This window comes from Phasianus colchicus, chromosome 12 (genome assembly GCF_987193195.1).
Source record: "Phasianus colchicus chromosome 12, bPhaCol1.hap1.1, whole genome shotgun sequence".
NCBI lineage: Eukaryota > Metazoa > Chordata > Aves > Galliformes > Phasianidae > Phasianus > Phasianus colchicus.
Window position 1 is genome coordinate 8,495,424 of NC_143447.1, and position 21,178 is coordinate 8,516,601.

The 21,178-nt window shown below is 35.8% G+C and overlaps 1 protein-coding gene and 1 long non-coding RNA gene across 5 annotated transcripts in view; one reads left to right on the forward strand and one right to left on the reverse strand.

Annotated features, from left to right (window-relative positions):
- LOC116225570 (uncharacterized) overlaps positions 1-9,017 on the forward strand; it is an 82,613-nt gene extending 73,596 nt beyond the window's left edge. Inside the window, exons 5-8 of one of the 3 annotated variants that reach the window (XR_016470353.1) lie at positions 2,974-3,057; positions 3,959-4,008; positions 4,557-4,680; positions 5,072-5,155. This is a non-coding gene — a long non-coding RNA (uncharacterized LOC116225570). Of the gene's footprint in view, positions 1-2,973; positions 3,058-3,958; positions 4,009-4,556; positions 4,681-5,071; positions 5,156-8,624 lie in introns of those variants that run through there. The other 2 variants (XR_016470355.1, XR_016470354.1) reach the window with 2 other exon arrangements.
- UNC13C (unc-13 homolog C) overlaps positions 1-21,178 on the reverse strand; it is a 122,945-nt gene that overhangs the window by 9,041 nt on the left and 92,726 nt on the right. For both annotated transcript variants that reach the window (XM_031616543.2, XM_090148847.1), the window contains 6 exons: positions 15,679-15,767; positions 13,787-13,936; positions 10,901-11,024; positions 8,951-9,007; positions 7,800-7,880; positions 6,755-6,902 (listed from right to left, as the gene is read on the reverse strand). In XM_031616543.2, coding sequence (XP_031472403.2) covers positions 6,755-6,902; positions 7,800-7,880; positions 8,951-9,007; positions 10,901-11,024; positions 13,787-13,936; positions 15,679-15,767 — 649 coding nt within the window. The remainder of the gene's footprint in view (positions 1-6,754; positions 6,903-7,799; positions 7,881-8,950; positions 9,008-10,900; positions 11,025-13,786; positions 13,937-15,678; positions 15,768-21,178) is intronic.

Genomic DNA, 21,178 nt, shown 5'->3' on the forward strand with positions numbered 1-21,178 from the left:
TGAGGTGTAAGGAAAAAGTTGAACATATCTTCAGGGTTCCTCAGAGCATGATGCTATAGAAACTATGTAAGCTGTGAAACCAACATATTAATTTAGACGTACATTGGGCATCTCCTGATTAATGCCAAAAGCTATTTACATGTAGGTCTCTAAAAGTAATGCCTCCTATTCATTTCCATGTGAACTACAACAGATGCAAAGAACACAATGATACATTACTTTTTGAGCAGCCATTATATTTTCCTGGGGTTCTGCTAATTTCTTAGATGATGTATTCAACTTGAAAGTCATTCTATTGTTTTATTTTTCGTGGAATCCTAAGGCTGAATAATTTGGAGGGAAATCTGGAGTGCCTGTTTTAAAAATTTTTTATGTAATGCAAAGTGCAAATTAGAGATGAATTCTCTGGATGTAGGAAGCTGAAAGATTTTTTTTCTGTATATATAGAGAGGAAGAAGGCAATCAGTGAACATGTTTTTTCTCCTAGTGTACTGTGCAGGGAGATGGCTTACTCCTAATGCAAGAAAGCATGGGACTGGTGAGAGAACGTTTACTGTCCCCTTTTACTCGTGTTCTCAGTGCACAAATGAAAGAGGAGAAGGATTTCATCTATGCTACTGAATTTGAGATGAAGAAGCAGTGCTGTTTGTGACTATTAAACCACATCCAGAACTTGGCTGTGAGCAGCAAATGCTACTTAATGAGGTTTGAGTAGCTACTGGGCTGATGGTTGCAGGAAGGGCAGAGAAAGCTTTTAGCTGTTGTTGCACAGTCTGGGAGAGGCTTTTCAGGTAACTTAAGGACATGTACGTTTTACTGCTATAGCCCTGTCCAGGACTGCATTTTTCATCACACAAGAATTGGTAATGATAACCACGCTAACTAGAAAACATGCTTTGGTTAAATTTCAGCTGTTTTTACAAACTATTGCTAATTGATCACTTAGGGGAGAATTCTTATTTATGTGATGACTGACTTTAAGCAACTATTATTTAACCAGGCTTCCACGAAAGGATTGAAAGGATTTAGAAAGTCTGTATTTGATCAGAAGACATAATTTATCCTAAGGATTATTTTGTGTGATGGTATTAAGGTTGACAGAAGATTCTGCAGCGTTTGTACATTTCCCACTGTTTGAAGCCGTGCTATTAAATACATTCTTACCCGTTTGATATTTTGTAATGTCACGTGATGTTATATGAGGAATTCTGAGGAAAATAACACCAAAGCATGCCATTATAGGTTTAAGCACAAGGTACTCGTTTGAGTGCCAGGCTGGAACCAACACCTGAAGCTGCTTCATTTCTGCCTTGTATAGACCATCCTTCTGAATGTGTGATGAGAGGGCTGGAGATCATGTAACCCTCTTATGTCCCTGTGTTTTATTTAGCCCTCTGTGAGTTTGATCAGTGAGAAAACATGGATGAACCAGCTTTTATCTGGGAAGTTCACTTAGCAATGTCCAGATGTATCTGTATGTCTTAAGCAGCACTGCACAGAGGCAAGCGTAGCCTCTTTATAGGTCTTTATATATATTCTGCAGTCCACTGATAACATTAAAACATCCTTTTTTAAAGTGATGACGTATAACTGATGACTTTGTTACATATTATTAACAAAACACTGATACCTTTTGAATACTTTTTTTTCTTCATTTTCCTGAAGACTTAAGAAAAATCACAATGTATAAATTGCAGTGTACTTATTTCATTTAAAGAGCACTTGAAGAATTTTTCTGTCACAACAGGCTGTGAGGTAAATGTTTTGTAAAAGTAGTTGCACTTTAAAAGTTCAAATAATTGAGCTGCTGGTAAAGTATTAATCATTTCCAAATGCATCTATTTTGCTATGAAGATACACTGGAGTACGTCTGTTAGCTGTAATTCTATAAGCTTCAATATTGTGCTTATTTTCTTCTGTTGTAAATTACTGTCTATTCTTTGTGATATTAGTCTGAAATTCTGCAGCTTTCCAACTGTAATAAGCATTTGTAACAGATGTTGCAGCAAAGCAGTTTGTGATATCAACTCCCCTTAGTAAGCAATAATTAGTTTAATCTTTTGATCTTGATTCAAGTTCTCTTTTCAAGCACTTTTTTTCTTTTATGTAATTTTAGTATGTGATTGAGGCCTCAATTTGAAAACACAATGGATGAAACAAGGAATTACGTTCCATCTGCATTACAGGTTATGGCAGAACTGGAATTGTTGTACAGGAATTAAAATGTTTATAATGAAATACCAGAACAGTTTTCAAAAATTGATAATGCAGCAGTTTTGAAATGGAAAGGAGCAGGCAAACTTCTTTTTCTCCACGTATAAGAACTGCTAATTTACTACTATTAGTTTTTTTACTGTAGTTTGTGATGATGTTTAACTGCTTGTCTGAGCTATTTCAGTTTGTATTAAGTTTGCTATTGTCTATGTTAATTGTTGAATTAGTATTTAAACTTGGTTCCATGTATTTAAAGATAATAGGTTCTGCAGAGGAACGCAGTTGCTTGGTATTTGGAAATAATTTCTATTTATTTTTGAGCACGTAATTTCCTTCCCAGTGTTGGTGGCTTTGCAAGAGGGGTTACAGTTGTTCATTCTAATTAAATAAATGTTTTCCTTTCTACATATAATCATTTCACATCTTCGGGTGCTTCTTCCTCTTTCAGCTTTCAGTTGTTTAACATGAGAACAAAGAAATTCAATACAAATCAGCTGAGGTGAAAGAATATCTTTTTCTGCAGACACTTAAACACTCAAGTGGGGAACGTAGTATGAGCTCTGTGTTGCTAAATGACTATTGATTTTCTCCTTAAGCAGTACAAACTCTTTAAAGTCAAGCTAAAAAAACATATTGCAGTCTTTCGTCTTTACGAAACCTTTACAATAGTGCTTGCATTCCCTTTTGAGGCTTATAAAGTTAACCTGCTGTATATGCATCAAAATTATAGTGGGTATTTCTGGTATGTACCTGTTTTAGATGCTGGCAACTAAAGCACTGGCATTTACTTTGGAGAAATTACTGGTAAGAAACGGGATAATTTCAGGACACCAAATATTTGAGGTGAGGTCTTGTTATGTGGCTTATTAGAACTGCATTCATCCAAGTATTTCTAGATGTGATGCTAATCAGATGTAAACATTCATGACACAGACTTTTACAAAATTAAAGATAGCTAATGTATAGTAATGGTAAGCTGTCTTTTGTGTATATATATTTTTTTCTTTCATAGAAACCTTGGGGCTTTTCTTCATGCCATTCTGTGCACATTGAGTCAGGATTGAATTTATGATAAATATCACAATAATCCCATAAAATAGTGAATATATATATATATATATAAATATACCGATATATCATTAGTTATTCAAAAAGCTGCTGCTGCTTTGTGCTCAGAACTGTCTTGCTGTTTTGAGTATGCTCTTGAGGCTACAGAAGCACTTTGAAAAGGAAAATCCATCAGATTAAGATTGTGGGAGTTAACTTATTTGTCTCACTTTCTTGATTGTTTGCTTTTATAGCATGGATTAGTAACAACACAGTCTTGTGGCATATTTGGAGACAGCAATAAGGAAAGATTTTAGCTTTCAAGTACTTAGTGAAGTACGTGGAAAAACACATGAATAACTACAAATTTCACTGGGTGCTTATTCTGCACATTAGGGATGTTTTTATTAGTATTGCCCATAGGAACTTTGTTTCCAGGAAGCTCTTTAGGAATGTGTAGACACAAAGAGTTGGAATCAAAACTCTAGATCAAGCAATCTTCCTTGTTCAGAATTGGTGCAAAAGCATGCTTATTGGTTGGTGTATTTGAATGTTTCTACTGAATTTAATAACCTTGCATAGACAAGAAGATAGTATCAGGTACCAGAGCATACAGATTTAACGGAGGTCTTGCCTCTGTAGGGGAAAAATCTAATTTCTGCTTCTCATACTGATTGAATGCCTTTTTTTTCCTGAGAATCATGCGGCTTCATCATGGCAAGTGGAGAAAAAATTCTGTGGTTAAAGGTAAGCCTGATTTTTATTCACTTATAGTTTAGTGATAGTGTACGGTAAATACTGAGGGGGCACAGTGTGATCAGTGCACATAAATTATTGAGTGGTTGGATGTTATTTTGAAAATGATTTATTACCATATTGAAATCAGATGTAAAAGCAGTCATGGATTTTTAAAGAAGAAACACTTCTCCAACAGCTATTCTCACATGACGGTTGTGCCTTTCTAATATAACTATTGTGGTTAGAGGTGTTATTTTGATTGTAATGGATGTCTCCCTGGAATGAGTTGTCATAGAGTAATACTAGTGGATGCTGCAGTATTGTTATTTCTGGAGCTATTTATGCATTTTTGTTTTGTAGTTGGTGGATGACCAGTGAGTGTATTTCCTTGTAGAGAGGTCATATTTAAGTTGAAACACAGCTGTATGTGAAGAGAGAAGGCAACATGTTGGGGATGGTGCTGAAGCTTATAAAGGCTGGTTCAGCAGGAACTAGAAAAATAATTGATTTTTGTATATTGGTTTGACAGTAGAGTTCTTATCATCAATTTTCTCTAGCCATCTAATTCTGTGTGGCATATAGCAGGATCCGACTGCAAGAAATGCTTCAGGAAAGAATCATTGGCTATTCTGTGAGTGGTAATAGATAATCTAATCAACGAAGCTAAAATCCACTTAAAACGTATCCCTAGCATCATGTCTTGCAATGCTTTAATATATTTAAAAGGTGGATTGATAGTATGCAAATGAATAGATGGTAGAATATGTCTTTCACCTCAGATATGTGCATGAGTTATTACAGGTAAATTGCAAATCCATTCTTGCACTGTTACCATGGAACTTCTGCATGAAAATTTTGATGAACCAGCTGAACTTTTTTCTCTCTAGCATTTTAATTTTACATACATCTTCAGTTTCTAACTTGCACAAAGGCTCAGTGTAACTGCATGGTAATGATACAGCTATAGTTGTGAGACTGCAAGTTGTTATAGATGCGTTTGTTAGTTCTTTTAAATGAGATGTTAAAAGATGATGAAAAGCTTTGAGTTGCTTTCCTTAACTTTCATTCCCAGTGGCTATGCCTCTAATAGTACAGGTGTGTGAATATAGACCTGTATAGAAATGAACACAGATCTGAGAGAAACCGTGATGAAAATCAGAAAATTCTGTTTGCCATTCAGAGATAATAAAGATATCTGCTTATGGCTACAACCTGGATAATTTTCTTTTGTTACAATGAAAATGTGCAAGAGAAAAAGCAATTAAAAAAGTAATTAATAATGTTCAGTCTCTAAATCCATATTGTTAATCATTTCTGAAAGGGAAAAAAATGTCTATTCCTTATACTAGAACTGAGAAAATAGCTGTACAACTTTATATGAATTATTAACAAAGATCCTCAGTCTAATATAGGAGTTGTCCAGAAACTCATTCTTCATAATTAATTTTGAGGCCAGCTGCAAGTGTTTCTTGCTTTTTATAATGTGATGTAATGTGTGTCAGAGGTGAAAGCAATCAATTTCCAGCTTAGCTATCCAATTAAAACTTCTACAGTTCTAATGAGCAGGAGCAGGGTAGATATGTCTGTATGATCAATTATTTGTCGAAGTTGCTAAATGGCAGTCTGTTTTAAATGATGTCGATTGCATTTCAAAATTGCAAAACTTTACAGTTCCTAAAACAAAGAACTGTTTAGTTTGGGATATAATGGATGTTATCCATATAAAACCAGTTCCTGTATGTACTCTAGAGGTATGGAAACACTAACCTCCATCAACAAGAAAAAGGTAAATAATTACTACTTCTTGAAAGAAAGAAAGCATCTTTGCCTAAAAGAATAACCCTAAATGCTTGTCCTCTTATTGAAATTTAAGTCCTGTTCTGCAATACACCATTAATGAAGGGTATGTGCATATTTAAATTTTTAGGGTGCACTACACCAAATTTCCAGAGCACAAAACAGGAGCTTCTATGTTGGTAACATTCAGATTTCATAGTGAACTTGATTCAGCATTCTTTCACGTTCGCTGTTTTGACTGGCTTCTGGGAGGGTGCCAGAGCTGAGCTTTGATAAACAGGCATGGAAAATGATGTGATGTTCTCAGCAGAATGGTTTTGAGTCTATATTCTGAAATGTGCACGCACATAATTAGGGAGGATAATACTGTATTGTTAGCTTCCTGAAACCTTCTATTCTTTTGGAAGCCATAGCTGGCCTTTTAGAGGGAGAAGTGAGGGTGCAGAATCATTGCACTACAGTAAGGCTGCATCACTCACTTACAGTCCCTTGTTCTTAATTCAGAAAAGGAAACCTTAAGGGATATGCCATGCTTTTTTGCAATTCCCTGAGGTAAGTTATTAACAGCAATCAGCTCTGCAAGATACTAATATACTCTTTGAATTTGTTCTGTTTATGCAATTGTAACATTCACTCTGCTATGTCCTTTGCAACCCTGCTTGCACATGGAGTGCTTCTGTAAATAACCTTGATATTTAGTGGTCATGTAGAGCTATGGGACCTAGTCACAACAAGTGACAGTCTTTGCTTAATGTACTGATGAAGTGATGATTGATAGCTACAGATGGTAATCAAACCTCCACTGTTTGAAATCAGTAACTGACGTAGGCTAACATCACCTGGGCAGATTTGTGGCAATAAATTCTAAAATAATAGTGGTTGGAGACTATGATTAGCAACCAGTCATTTAGAACATGGGAAGTTTGACAGATTTGCATTTTTCTTAAAGACCACTTACTTTGAGATTTCTGCGTGTCTATGAATTTCTTTATCAAGGCATCTGTAGTTTGCGTGTAAAGACTAAGAGCGTATTTCAGGGAGTGTAGGTCTGGGCTCTTTTCCAGGAAGTTCTTTTTCAGCCCACTTCCTCCAGCATGGAAGTATTGCTAAAAAGTATTAAAAATTAAAAAGTAAAATTCCAACTTGCCTTTAAAAATAACATTGGCAGAGCCAGTTAGATTTGTGATTGTTGCAGTGAACTGTTATCATTTCTACAATTGTTCTTCTTTCCAAAAGTGAAAATTTAAGATTTATGGGAAAAATTACACGTGTAAGGTTCTTTTAGGTTGTAGAGTGAGAAAGAAGTTAAACTAATTCCAATCTATAAAAATCTAAAATTAAGGCACAGTTTACAGCACAAATAAGGAATGTATTCTTAAAAGTCAGTCACACTGACAAATGAAGTGTGCAAACAAGTACATAACGTCACCGACATGGAAATCAATGCTGCGGTCTCAGTCAAAACGTGACAAATGTAAGTGACATTGAGTGGTATTTTTACTTTGTAAATTTCCTATACATTCACAGTTCTTGCAAAAAAACCCAAAAACAACAAACCCCCAAAATGGAAACTAGAATGATATAATGAATGAAACTTAATTCAGATAATAAGATAGGAGAGGTAATTGAGGCCAGAAAGACAGTTTCATTTTTGGTAATCTATATGCTAAGGTATTTTTTTTACCTTAAATATAACGTATTATAATTTTGTAAAAGATTATCCTTTTATTTCGCTCTCTCCCAAATGTTAACACAAACATAATCTATTACGTTTAAGTTCAGTGAATTAATTTTGGGTTGAATAACTTTTATAGCTTTTGCTGCAATCAGACTACCAGACATTTGCTTTAAAGTCACTATGAAGAGCTTAGGATCAAATGGCTCTTGCTATATTAAAGTGATCTTCATTGTTCCAGGGGACCATTCTCCATTGGAACCTACTGTTTATGTAATTACATACTTGGTCATTCCAACACTGAGTGGAAAAACATGTAAAGCTGTACCTTTATAGTAGCTAGTGCTACTTCCATTATTGCACACTGCCTCAGCGTCAGGCTTTTGGCATCGTCTCGAATCACATGGTCCTGCAAAAGGAGTTAAGAACGTAGCTCATTATGAGAGACAGCATTGTGGCCTGTCTAAATTCAGAAAAGCAGAACTTTCAAGCACTCCCCAAACTCCTATGTTTAGCAGGGATTAATTCAACTTCAGGATTATTTTAGAACAAATTATAACCTAAAGCAATCGTGTTGTTCCTTGAAAACAGACTGTAGGGAAAAAGATCCAATTCTTAATACTCTGTACCTGTATCACTTTCTTTAACTACCAGAATAATTTTGTGTTCTGTGAGACAGGTGAATAGATTTCAAGTTCAAAAAATTATATTCTAAGTTACTGAAACAATTCATTGTATTAAAAAACTTGAAACATTAACTAACGTTGGTTAATGCCCCGTATTAAAAACAGTTCTTACTACAACACCAGGTAAATAGTCATAAAGAAACTACATTCTTGTGAACTTTATCTAATATAAGCATCCTATGACTACTTAAGCTTCATTTTTACTCCACTAACAAACTCAGTCATTATTTATAGAAGCACAATTTTCTGCATTTTTATGTCAGTTCTGAAGTGAAGTTGGGAAAATTAATTAGTAAACAACTGTCGTTAGTATCAAACATCTAAGGGCTCTATGACATAACAATATGGACTTCAGTGATGTGGTGCTGATGAGTCGATTGCAGAGGCATAAGTCATTTTTCAATACCTATTTTCAGTAATATGCAGAACAAATATACAAGTACTCCTATCTTATTTTTTTTTCTCAGAACTGCTTCCAGAAGTTCCAGAAGGGAACTGTTCCAGCCGGAACACAGATACCTCAATTTGTTATTCTATGATATTTAATGCATATAAGGCCAAGTTGTGCAGCATGGGAACTTGACCCAGCTAGTGATCATCACTTTATCACATAAGCATATCATCATTTATTCTTAATCTACTTGGATGAGACTGTAAAATCATTACTCGTCTATGAACAGCTACTGCTACATTCAAGTTTACTCAGTAAATAAGAGTAATAATTTTGGCCTCACAGTCACCAGTATTTCATCTGTTAGAGCAAGCCATTCACTGCTTCATCTGGCTACATTACCTTGAGTTTTGAGAGTTGTCCAAGATCTTTGGCTGCACTGAATATCATCTGGGGCCCCTGCAATCACATTGAAAGTTCAGGAACCAGAATCAATACAGTGTAGTTGCTTTGTATGTCCACTTATCTTGTTTTCTGCTAGGACATTAGCCAAAATCGCTGTTTTGCAAAGCTGAATGAAAACTTAAATTACACAAGAGACATACTTAATTTTGATAAGTAGTAGTTGAATCCCTTCAGCATGGTACTTGATGCAAATATTGACTTTCTGATAGCAGTTTCTTGTGCTTCTGTCTGCTATCTAATTCTGTCTAATATTTTTAAACTAAGGCTGGTATTATTTTATGCAGTGTGTCAGTGTCAATATGTCCATAAGTAAGTGCTATGCTAATATAGATAATCACAACGGGAAGTGAACAGCCTGAAGAACCTGCAGAAGCTTAACTCAGAGTTAAACTGAAATCCTTATTGTGAAACAAACCAGATAATGATCTAGCATTATGCCAAAGCTATTTTTTTTTAAGGATATTGTACTGTTGTGAATTTAAACCTGTATTTTTACAAGGCCAAATCCTGGCACAGTACCAAAGGACAGTGACTAACTCTTTGCATGAAATAAACAGCATCCTACTACAATTTTATGGTCACAATTTTATCGCAAGTACTCCATGAAACATAATAAATATTGTGGTTACCTGGCAGCTCAACAAGACATAGCTCTGGCTGTCTGGATTCCAGGAGAACAAAATCAATGCAAATTACATAGTGTAATACAAAGCAATTTTTCATTAGTATTTTCTGTTCCTAAAGGTTTCTGGTTCCAGATCTTGTGTCACTGTACATATGCAATATAGGGCTACAACTAGAGAGCTACATCTCAATTTTTCATTATTTATTAGTAGGGAGAATAGTAAGATAAATTAGATAATTAAAAAATAAACTAGTTTCTGAATGCCTTTCACCCTCAGAGAGAAAGTAATACTCAAGGCTGCAAAAAATAAAATCTCTGTTACAGTATCCTACCTTTCACTGATTTTGACTGTGTACTCAGTTTTAACTAGAAGTAGCAAAATAAATGGAACAGCCTGTGCCTTTGTCAGTCTGCTTCTGCTCTACCCCTCCCTATGTTCTGTGTTCCAGATGTCCACCCACAGCTTAATAAAGTATCAGTTTGCTAAACAAGCTGTTCTGAACTGGGATGTAACTAGCATCACAAGTTATTGCTTGGTGTGATTCTGAACATCAGTAAAGACAACAGCAGTGTTCAAAAGTTGTGAAAGATACACAGAAATGTGAGTTCAGTTGGCAGTGAGAGGTTCTTTTTGCTGTAGTTAGTAGACAAATAATTAATTTTTAAATAGAGGTCAATTTTCAAGCTGTTCAGGGGAAATATGTCCAAAAATGTTATTTTATAATCCTAACTAACTGATACATCCTGTTACCCCAGTGGGCTTCCTCAGCCTTAGATTGGTAATTCTGCATTCTTGGCAACTAATTAAAAAGAGCAGCAAAAAAATTCCTCAACACTGAGCCACACTGCTCTGTGATTCATTGTGTAACAACTTGTGTTGCATAAAGTAAATAAACAATAGCAAAACTCCTGTTTGAAAATGTTAACACATTTAAGCATATAAGCACTTATATGGAAGTTAATAAGTTTCGGACCAAATTTTACAAAAGCGAGTTCAAAATATCTGAAATATAAAATAGACATAGCCAGTGACAGACAGCCTGTTTCTGATTGTGCTTATGTAATAACTACTAACAAATTCAGCAACTGGAGGCCCTGGCTGGGCTGGTGCAATCAGCTTTACTCTAAAATTACTAAAAGCTCATATTTAACTTCTACCTTAGCACAATCTTCCCATACCATGTTAGATTTCCCCCCTGCCCTTCAGCAAGTAGATTTCACATTGAATTTATTAGAACCCTTTATATACTGTATACACTTACAGTTTGGTCTGTCAGCGGTGGAAGGACAATTTGTTTTTCTATTCTGTTCAAGACTATCTTCCATAGCTCTTTTAGAACCCGTTTCAGAACTGTCTTCTCACAGATTTTTGCAGAGAGGCTTAAACTGGAACAAAAGAAAACATGAACAGGTCTCCAAAACCAGCATTAAGACTTCAGAGGTGCTGTATCAGTATATCTTCAGATTAATGGCCGTGGTGGTTAAGCATTTCTGTACCAAGAATTGTTTCTCAATAGTTTAGTTATTTCACACTTTTATAAATAAATACTTTTCGTTAATAGAAGGTTTTCTGTATTCATGTAAATCCAGACTATTGCTTTTATTGCTTAAAATATTACCAATATATATTGACTGAAAATGCACGTGTGACATTTGAAATTTGATGGTGAAATGATTTAACACCTCTAAATCCCTAGCATTATGTTTTGACATATTATGTTGAGCCCTAAAGTACAAAAGAAGGAAAAGTTGTTCTGTGTATAAAATCTGACACAGGACAAGATGTTGGTTTCTGATCCGAATTCAGGGCTACCACTTGGAAGCATTGATTTCTGCATCTCAGCATACCTGTGCAATCATGTTATCTATTACTTAGATGGTCAAGCTAAGTTTTTAGAGGCTTTGCATCCTTGAGTACATTTATCTCTTTAAGAATATGGTCTGAAACTATCATATATGATGATGTGATGATACCATCATGAGTATTTTCATGAATAAAGTGCAGCAGTTTATAGGCATAAGAAAACATTTGAAAACTATACAATGCAAACATGGGTGAATTTTTACAGAATAATTTCTGATCTGTTCTCGTTAAAAAAAGATTACTGTAAAGTCATTATCAAATCATCAAATCAATAGCAAGTATGTAATTAAAATAATTGAGAACTAAAAACTAAATCATATTAATAAATGTTTATAATCTTAATGTATATATAACCCTCTAGTAGCACATAACCCTCCAGTAAATTAACTTGTAGAGCTGGGTAGACTGCCAGAAGTAAAAGGCTGACATATAAATTTACAAGTTACAATTATTTTTTGCCAGGTTAGGAAATTGTGTGCTGTCCTTAATAGTATTATAACAATAGACAACTCTTATACACTTTAAGTTTTTGCCCATTGCCTGTTGGCAATGAAATTCACATAAAATTCACATAACTTGCAAAGCCCTCAAAAATGAAGCCTAGAAGAAATAAACAAATCTATCTCTCTTTTAATTCCCTCCCCCACCCTTTGTGGTCTGCTTTAGACTTTGGCTATGCTTATTACAATCGGGAGCAGTGATTTCCAGTCATGACTACAAGATAGCAGCCCCATCTGTCCCATTTTTAGTAACTGTTAAGTAGTAACCTGGAGAGAGAAAAGTCAATTCTAAATGTATTCTTAAATCAGTGTTTGACTTTTAAACCAGAGAAGTATTTTGGAATTCCAGTCCCTGACTTCAGCATAGAGCTTTACAAATAATGGAAACAGACTAACTTACAGTGCAGAAAACAAAGAAACACTCCTTGCCACTCCTTGACACTGTACATATGTTCTTTTAACAGGGCAGAGAACATGCAGAGCTGGTCAAAGCAAAAAAATGTTCAGAGATAAGAGTGCAGAGCCTGGAAAGAAACAGACCCCAGAGGCTGGCAGGAATACTGAACCTATTCTTCCATGAGCCCATTCTTTGCTCAGCACCTTCCTCAAATCTTCTCAGCACAGCTCCAACTTTAACACCAGTTCTATCCAACCAATTCCTCCTGGTTATGCTTCTTGTTCTACTTTACTTTAAGCAAGAATGATACTCCCCCCTAAGCACGCCTTTTTCCACCTTCACTTTGAAAATTTCTGCCTTGGAGAAATACACATAAAAAACCAAAGTGTTAAAAGGGTAACTAACTAACTCACATGCTTAAAGGTTCACGCATACTTATGCAACTTAGGATCTGAAGCTCAGGTTCAGTGTCATGCTGCTTGGTCTCTAGGCCACTGCTGTTTCACAAATGCCAGTAATGATGTAGAATCACAGAATTTTAGGGGTTGGAAGGGACTTCTGAAGATCCACCAGTCCAAGCCCCCTGCTAAAGCAGGTTCCCTAGAGCAGGTTACACAGGAAAGCGTCCAGGTAGGGTTTAAATGTCTCCAGAGAAGGAGACTCCACCACCTCTCCGAGCAGCCTCTTCCAGTGCTCTATATACCTCTCAGTAAAGAAGATTTTTTTCCTCTTGTTCATATGGAACTTTCTATGCTCCAGTTTGTGTCTATTATGACCAAGGACAGCAGGGTGCTTACAGGCAGCATAGGCACATGCCTTTCTGAACAGCTGATCCTGTCACTACTGGGTGATGAGGAGAAGAGACATGCTTACTCTCAGGGCCAATGTGAGTTTGTGGCACTATTTGAAAATTTAGTTCTTTAATAAGTGAAAAATAAAAGTATAAAAATTAAGCTGTTCTGTAAATTAGTGTAAATCTTTAAATAGTGGCTAAGCTTTTAACATCGTGGAAGTGCTTATAAATAAGCAGGAGACACTGGGTGCCAGCCTAGTCAACATGCTAAGACATTTAAAGATAGACAATATACTATGTTCAGCACAATTTTCTTTGTACAACTGCTCATGGAGCACAGAGCAGACACTAGCTCTGTTACAGTGCCTCAGAACACGACTAGAAATACTAGAAATAGACATAATTATGGGAAAGTTTCTTAGTGTAAATAAACAAGATAAGTATAGCATCCTGTCCACATGTGAACACTAGAAATATTAAAAATACTGCAAACAGTTTCTAAGTATTATCCATGCTTCAGGGTACGGCCAAGCATGTATCCTCAACTAGTGTGATATTTCTAACATGCCAAACTAATTAATGTGTCACACTTACGTTTTGTCCAGGAAATCCATGAGGGGCCGAAGCACAATCTCTGCATCAATGGCCGCGCTGTTCTTATTGGCCGCTGCAGTCCCATTTCCTCTCATTTGATTGAGTTCAGAGCTCATTTGTTTTATGCAATCTTCTATAATAGATTGGAAACTATAGGAGAAAGGGAAAGAAAAAAAAAAAAGAGAATGAAAGAATTCTGGAAGAGAAGACAAGACATAACCTACTTTAGGGAACCTGCGTTAGCAGGGAGGTTGGACTGGATGATCTCCAAAGATTCCTTCCAACTCCTACTGTTCTGTGATTTACCTTTTTGCATCAGGCTCTTCAACAAGAATCTTTTTTCTACAATGAAAATGAATATTTTCCCAAATACAACATACTTCAAGTGCTACAGTCTGAAAACACCACCTCCTGTGCATTGTGTAATTAATGCAACTATTGTTTTGATTTATTTTCTTTGTTTCAGTTCTGTCATTATGCTTTTCATGCCCTCGTGGTGATGTTAAATAGTTATTTTCTGGAAGCGATGGATGTATTAGAGTCTGCAACTTAGTATATGGTAGACTACAAGCTGGCAACAACTCCAGGTTTTTTTTTTGTGCGTGTGAAAGCACAGCAGGAAAAGGAGACCAGAAATCATTTCTTATTTTATGGCTAATACGAAACAAACTTTGATATTTTTCTTGAGGACAAATAGAAAACTTCTGTTGATTTTGCCCTACTTGGCACACTTGGACATTTTCCTGGGTTTCGCACAGTCAGTACTATTAGAAACTTTACTTCTTTGCAGCAAGTTGGCACAGCTGAAACATTTAAATTGTATAAAATCATCTTTCAACAAAAAAAACCAACATTTAGAAGTTGATACAGACACCTTTTGAAGGAATCTTTTCTACTTGAAGGTAAGGGTGAACAAGTTGTTGCTCCTCAAGTTGGGTCATTTCAGCTTATGTGCAAATCATTCAGTTTCCTTATCAATAACCCAGACAAATCTGGGTTACATTCTGGTATCACTGATGTGATGCAGGCTTCAGTCAATACATTTAAACAGTGCAGAACAACAGTTATTCAGAATCAGCAGTTCAGAGGCATTAATATTGCATACACAGTAATTTGTTTTAGAATTAATTTGTGAACAGAACTGCAAAACAGAGGCCATACATATACCGAGCGTTTAAATGTGAAAAGATAAATGCCAAAGATTAACTGTAAAGCTGCTATTGAAGCGGCTCATGTAAATACTCGGGACCAGTCCCTTCAATAGAAGCAGACTTTGCTTAACGAGTACCAGTACAGCGCTAATCCCTCTTTGTTAGATTCCTTTCTAATTTGAAGCAAAAATAACTTGCAGTTTCTCATAGCAGAGACACACTACTGATGCAGGACCATGCTCATTCAAGAGTTCACACTGTTTAATCAAAGATTTTGAGAATAAGTCTCTGTCTGCAGACAGTTCTTGCAGAGCCATGGGTCTGCCCAGTTATAGTGACCATTTGAAGCAGGCTCAACACAGGCAGGTATCTCTGGTTTCCACAGATCATGTAGAAGTAGTTCTCAGTTACAGGGGTAAAATAAACATGGCCAGAGAGAAAAGTTTAACATAGCATCACACAAGTGCAAACCAGCACTTTCTGTTTTCTAAAAAGCAGAACAAAATTTCAGAGCCTGACCTCTGTAACACATTTATGCCCACAGACCATTTTCAGTTTTCCTTGCAGAGAGGTTACTGCTGCATGTGTCAGTGTCTGACACACACACACAAATGCACACTACTTCATCAGGATAGAAATGAACTGCATCTCAGGAAGTACAGACAGCCACCAAGACAGGCAACGAGGCAGGCTTATGAACAAAAATATATCTCTAAGATTTGAAGTAAAATAAGTGATTACCTTGTGGCATATGTTACACTGAGTTCATCCAATACGTTGCTAAGTTTTGCTTGAAGTTCTTTTAGAACAGCACTAGCTTCTTGATCCAACTGCAAAGAGATAAGTAATGTTATATTTTTCTTATAAAATATGTCTTGGGTTTTCTGTTAAATTAGCATACTTGGAATTATATGCAATGATATACTGCACTATGGAAAACCAAATATGGAAACACCTGTTACAACACAGGATTATTTAATAAACCTAAAAATCCAATTGCCAATTAGAGTAAAATGTTTGATTGCAGTAGTGAAAAGATTACAATGTTGGAAATCAAAACAGTGCCACTGCGTAATGACTTTCTGTGAGATAGTGCAGGTTGTGTCAGAATAGAATTACCACATCAGGCCAATGGTATTTACAAAGCACATCGAAAGAAAGATGCATGAGAAATCAGTGCTTGTGTTAATTTTTTTTTTTTTAATTTGCGCATATATTTTACCTGTGGCATTTTTATTAATTAATTTTGTGATTCCCTTGGAAGATGTTTCCATTTTCCCATTAATGCAGCATGAAAGTGAACAGCTTGCACCGGAAAAGATGGCTTGAAGACTATCCATGCTGCTTTTATTGATACGGTATGAAGGAAAGGGATCCACTGTATTTCAGTGTTTCTATATCTAAAAGCCATTAAGACATACGTAATTCAAGCTCAGCGCAACACATTCTGATGTGGGGAGTAGCTCCTGTATCTTTGATACAGGTTTTCTAAACATAGGAAAAGAGAAAATGCAGGGAAGAAATGTAATTTTACATTTACGGGGGTGAGGATCCATGCATGTATATTTAATCAAAAAGGTACTCTGTTGATATTGATCAGCAGCTTGTGTTTTTTTTGCTATGCATCCTTTTCCAAATTAGAATGACTTTTGTTTTCCTCCTTGAGTGTTTAGGAAAATAGTTACAGTCCGTTGTAGGATACGATTGGTGAGCATCAGGATCAACAACTGAATAGAAATTAATAGCTGACTTTCTTCACCTTTGAGCTACCTATTTAACAACGTTAGAGGGGGAGGTAATTTTCAGTTATAATCCTCAAATTCTAGGCTCATTTCTGCAGTAATGTCAGATAGAGATTTTCAGACAAATTCAAAGAAAATTTTGCCTTTGGAATACATAAACATGTTTGTATTTGCATTTTCATATCTTTCAACTGCATGAGTGTTTAGTGCTTGCTCTTCATCTGATGCTTCAGAGTGCTGTGGTTTAATAGGTCAGCATTTTTAATCATACTTCAGCCACAGGGGAAGTTGGATGGCTTACATAAGACTACACAGGAATTCTAAGGCAAAATAAAGAAAGCACAAACCCTGAAACACCCCCAGAGATCAACTGTGTTCTAGTATCAGGGTATTCCTTCTCTCCTTAAAGATTACTTGTGGTTTAAAAGCTTAGAAAAATCTGACTTTTCAATTACAGTTCAACAAAAATCTGAAATAGATAACAGTGTAATTAGCATCCATCCTTTAGTAAATATCCAGTGATGTGCAGTACTTTTCTAATCTGAGAAGCTGCTATTTTAACCCTGTGAATATTCAGCGATTTACTTTTTATTTACTTTGCATTATGAGATGTTCTGTTGCTTCTCCACTTTGTGTCTTAGTAGTTTCCCTGGTAGATAAACTCTGACAGTTCAGACACTTAAAGTGATTGCTTTCCATGATATGAAAAGCAGAGATTAAAAAACGAATTTTACATAGATGTCTATTAGTTAGCAAAGTTAGAGTCGACTAACAAAGGCACCAGTTTTTCCTGGAAGTGCAATTCTCTATGGGATTGTTTCTCCCCCCTTTGGTAAGATGTGTATGGAATACAAACTGAAGAACTCCACTAGAATGATAACACGCTTAACGAACAACAGAACACAAAAGTATTCACACTGAACATGATACACTTCAGAGAAAACACAGAATGCTGTGCAGACAGAAGTCTCAAAATTTCTTATCATGTTATGCACAAGCTAGAGAATCTTAATCTTCTTAGTAGGACTACAAATGTAGGTACATCCTATCGGAGGTTGCTGTGAAACCCCAGTAGTACATTTGCTAAATTCACCTGGAATTGGACTTATTCAACTTTAGAGGGATCATTTATGGATATCAGATTGTGAACAAAACACGTTGTAGGAAGTGCATGCAAGTGCTTGAAGTGAGCATTGTGCTCAAAAATTGCACAAACAAGTTTGTGAGCACAGCTAGAGGCAGTTGGCAGGACATCCAGCCTTGGGTATGCACATGCTCATGCTTATTAGTGCAGCATTGTAGAGAGGAGTGGAATAAAGAGGTCTGCAGGCTGACTGTCTGGGTGATGAATACCTGGTGGTGTTGTGATGACTGAGAATATTTTAGCAGTATTTCTAAGTGCTGTTATTAATTTTGTTTAACTATGGGGCAATATGATAACTTGAGTGCTTCATCAAAAGTAAAATGTGTGCTTTTCCTTTACTTTACCAGGTGTCCTATGTGTGCCAGTGAATTCCAAGGGCAAGTCAGAGAGTCCTTGACTAATGTCATTCAAATATACCTCAGCTTTAAGCCACATTTTCTCCGATATGGTAGAGCTGACATGGGATCAATTGTGATAAATCTATACTGTGAAAATCTTTGGGGAATACACTGCTGGGGAAGAAGGTTTGGAATGGCCTTATACAGTGAAAATAAGATGCAGCAGCTTTTGGTGCTACTGCACATCACACACTAATTATTATGGATCGTTGTCCACATGCAGAAAGTGTTACTGTTTCCCTCTTAAATAATCTATAAATCTGTGGATCACAGCCTATCTGCACTTCAAAAATGACACAGTGCTGACAGCAGAAAATCACAAACATCTCAATAAGGACATTTTTGGTGTGTGCTTTTGAAGAAGATAGTATTTTAGCAGTGATGTGAGCAGCTCCTGCTTTTTTTTTTTTTTTTTTTTAAACCAGATTTGCTTGTTCACAGGAAAGCGTTGTGTGGGAAATGCCCAGAGATGTGCAAACAGTTTAGCTTAATGAAGTTGACATGCTGCAAAACTTATGTAGGCTGACATCACAACACTTATTACTTGAGATAGAAACACACAGCTATTACTGTGTAAAACTGCTATGAGGCAAAGACATTTATCCAAGGCTTTCCAGTAAACAAGAGAAGTTCTGAGCTTTGTGGCCTACTATTGCTTTCTAACTAGAAAGTAATTTTGAAAACTACCATCTGTTTCACATGCTGATCTGCTGAGAGATTACTCCACATCTGACAGTGCAGTTATTATGGGAAGTCTGTGAGAAACTGAATTCCTTGTACTACTTTTTATTAGTAGCAACCTAAGAAAACTGAGAGAAATATATTCAGCAGCAGAAATCTCAACCACAGTCAGATGATGAATGTTAAGTCTAATCTAGCCCTACTGTTACCCTACTTTGCAAACAACTAGAATGAAAAAATGATGAAAGGAAGACAAAATACTATGGTGATCATGGTCTGAGATTACGTTATTTGGGTCTGTAGATGAAGCATCTGCAGTATTTGGGACTTTTATTCTTCAAGCCTTACATGTTCCCATGGTGTCTGATAAATAATAATAAAAGCCAATCAAATAACAACAACCAAGTTTTTCAAGAAAAGAAAAACTAACTGAATAGATAATTGTTGAGGGAAAAAAGGTTTGTAAATAATATACCATAACTAATTTAAGAATTGAAAGAGCAGAAAGACCATTTATCTTATTTTCTTGGGTTGCATTTACAATTTGTGACATGAATGTGCAGTCTAGCCTTAAAATGTGAGGCTGCTCCAACAGTAATGTCTCCTATTAATTTCCTTGAAAACTAAAACAGATACAAAGAGCACAATAGCACTATGTGATAGAACAAGTTCTCGGCCACAAAATATTATTTTTTAACACAGTCACCACCATTAGCTACACATTTGCCAGCTATGAACAAGGGCCAGCACAGCACTCTCATGAAAATCTGCACCAGTGGAGCTGACCCACTGTCACTGTCACTACTGAAACGCACCACCCAAAAGTGTAGAACTTTCAATGAATAGCTGAAAATATTAAAAAATTGTTTTTATACCATTGCTTCCAAATGCTGCTTAAAAATCTGATTTTTTTTCTAAATACTGTAAATGAGTAAAGTTCTGATGATTTTGACTGCTTTCTATCTGAAGTGTTAGATTGACCTATTCTATGCTGTAATTTAATGCACAGAAAATCTTGCTAACTGCAATTTTTTTTTACAGCTTCCAAAGGAAAGTACAGATGTGCAAGTTACTTTTGCAAGTGCTAAGTGGAACCTCCCTAATTTGAATTTCATTTGACTGCATTTATTTGTAATTTCACAGATTGAATAGCTTGTTTATGCTTTCCTAATGAAACTAACTTGTTACTTCAATTCAGAAAAAAAAAATGTTACATAAATAGTTTCAAACAGGGAAGTGACAGGTATTTATCAGATCTGGCACTTCAGTGGTTCTTTCAGTCTGTAACAGACCTCATCCTCATCCTTTCTCTACCATGACCACCCAGCTGATTGTCCTAGGTACAGTGAATCTACCTTGGACACTTCAGAACTATTTGGCCTGAATCCTTTGTGGGTCTGGACCAATGTCACTGAATCAAAGACTTGGATGTTATATTGTTGCACATAACTTGCTTTCAAGTTTTGTTGTTGTTGTTTTTGGTGCTTTTTAAATAAAAACAAAAAACAAAAAAACAAAAACAAACCAACCCCAATTGCTATAATTCATGTCTTTGTACTCTGCTATAGTTAATATATCCATTATCTAAATACTGCTTTTTAACAAGACAGGTTTCAACGCCTTGAAAAGATGTCAATTTCTTCATAAGCTTTCAAAACAAGTAGTTAAAAACAATAACTACCAACTGCATACACATGTACTTATCTGTGGAAGGTGAATTCCAAAGATCAGACTGAGATCTTGTAATTTCAGAATGCTTTCTGACACATTATTCAAGTAAACATGATTTTATTAAAATAAACACATACGGCACCTTTTGAAGTGATTACATAGCAAGCTAGCAGCGGGCCAGGGAAGCAATTGTTACCTTGGTTTTTGTGCTATTCAACTAAAATAAACGAAACCAACAGCTAGGCTTTCAAAGTCAATTCTGTCATCACCAAAATGGCATTACTTTGAAAAGGAATATATCAGTGTTTATTCTAATTAGCCAAAAATAATTTCTAACAGGTGCAGAACTAATTTTTACTCATCCGTGTGATCATTTGTCATGAGAGCTAAAGGCTAAGATTAGGAAAATATTGAAACACACATTTATGTTGCTTTACTGTTGAGTGGACTTGAGATACTTCTAAAGTCTTCTTAAATATAAAAGGAGATAAAGCTAAGCATATTCTGGACAATTGAATAGCTGCTCCTGCTGAAATAAGTGTCTAATCTTGGATACAAGTAAGCCCTCAGAGATAGTTAGAAGAGCACTTAAAAGAATGTTTTAT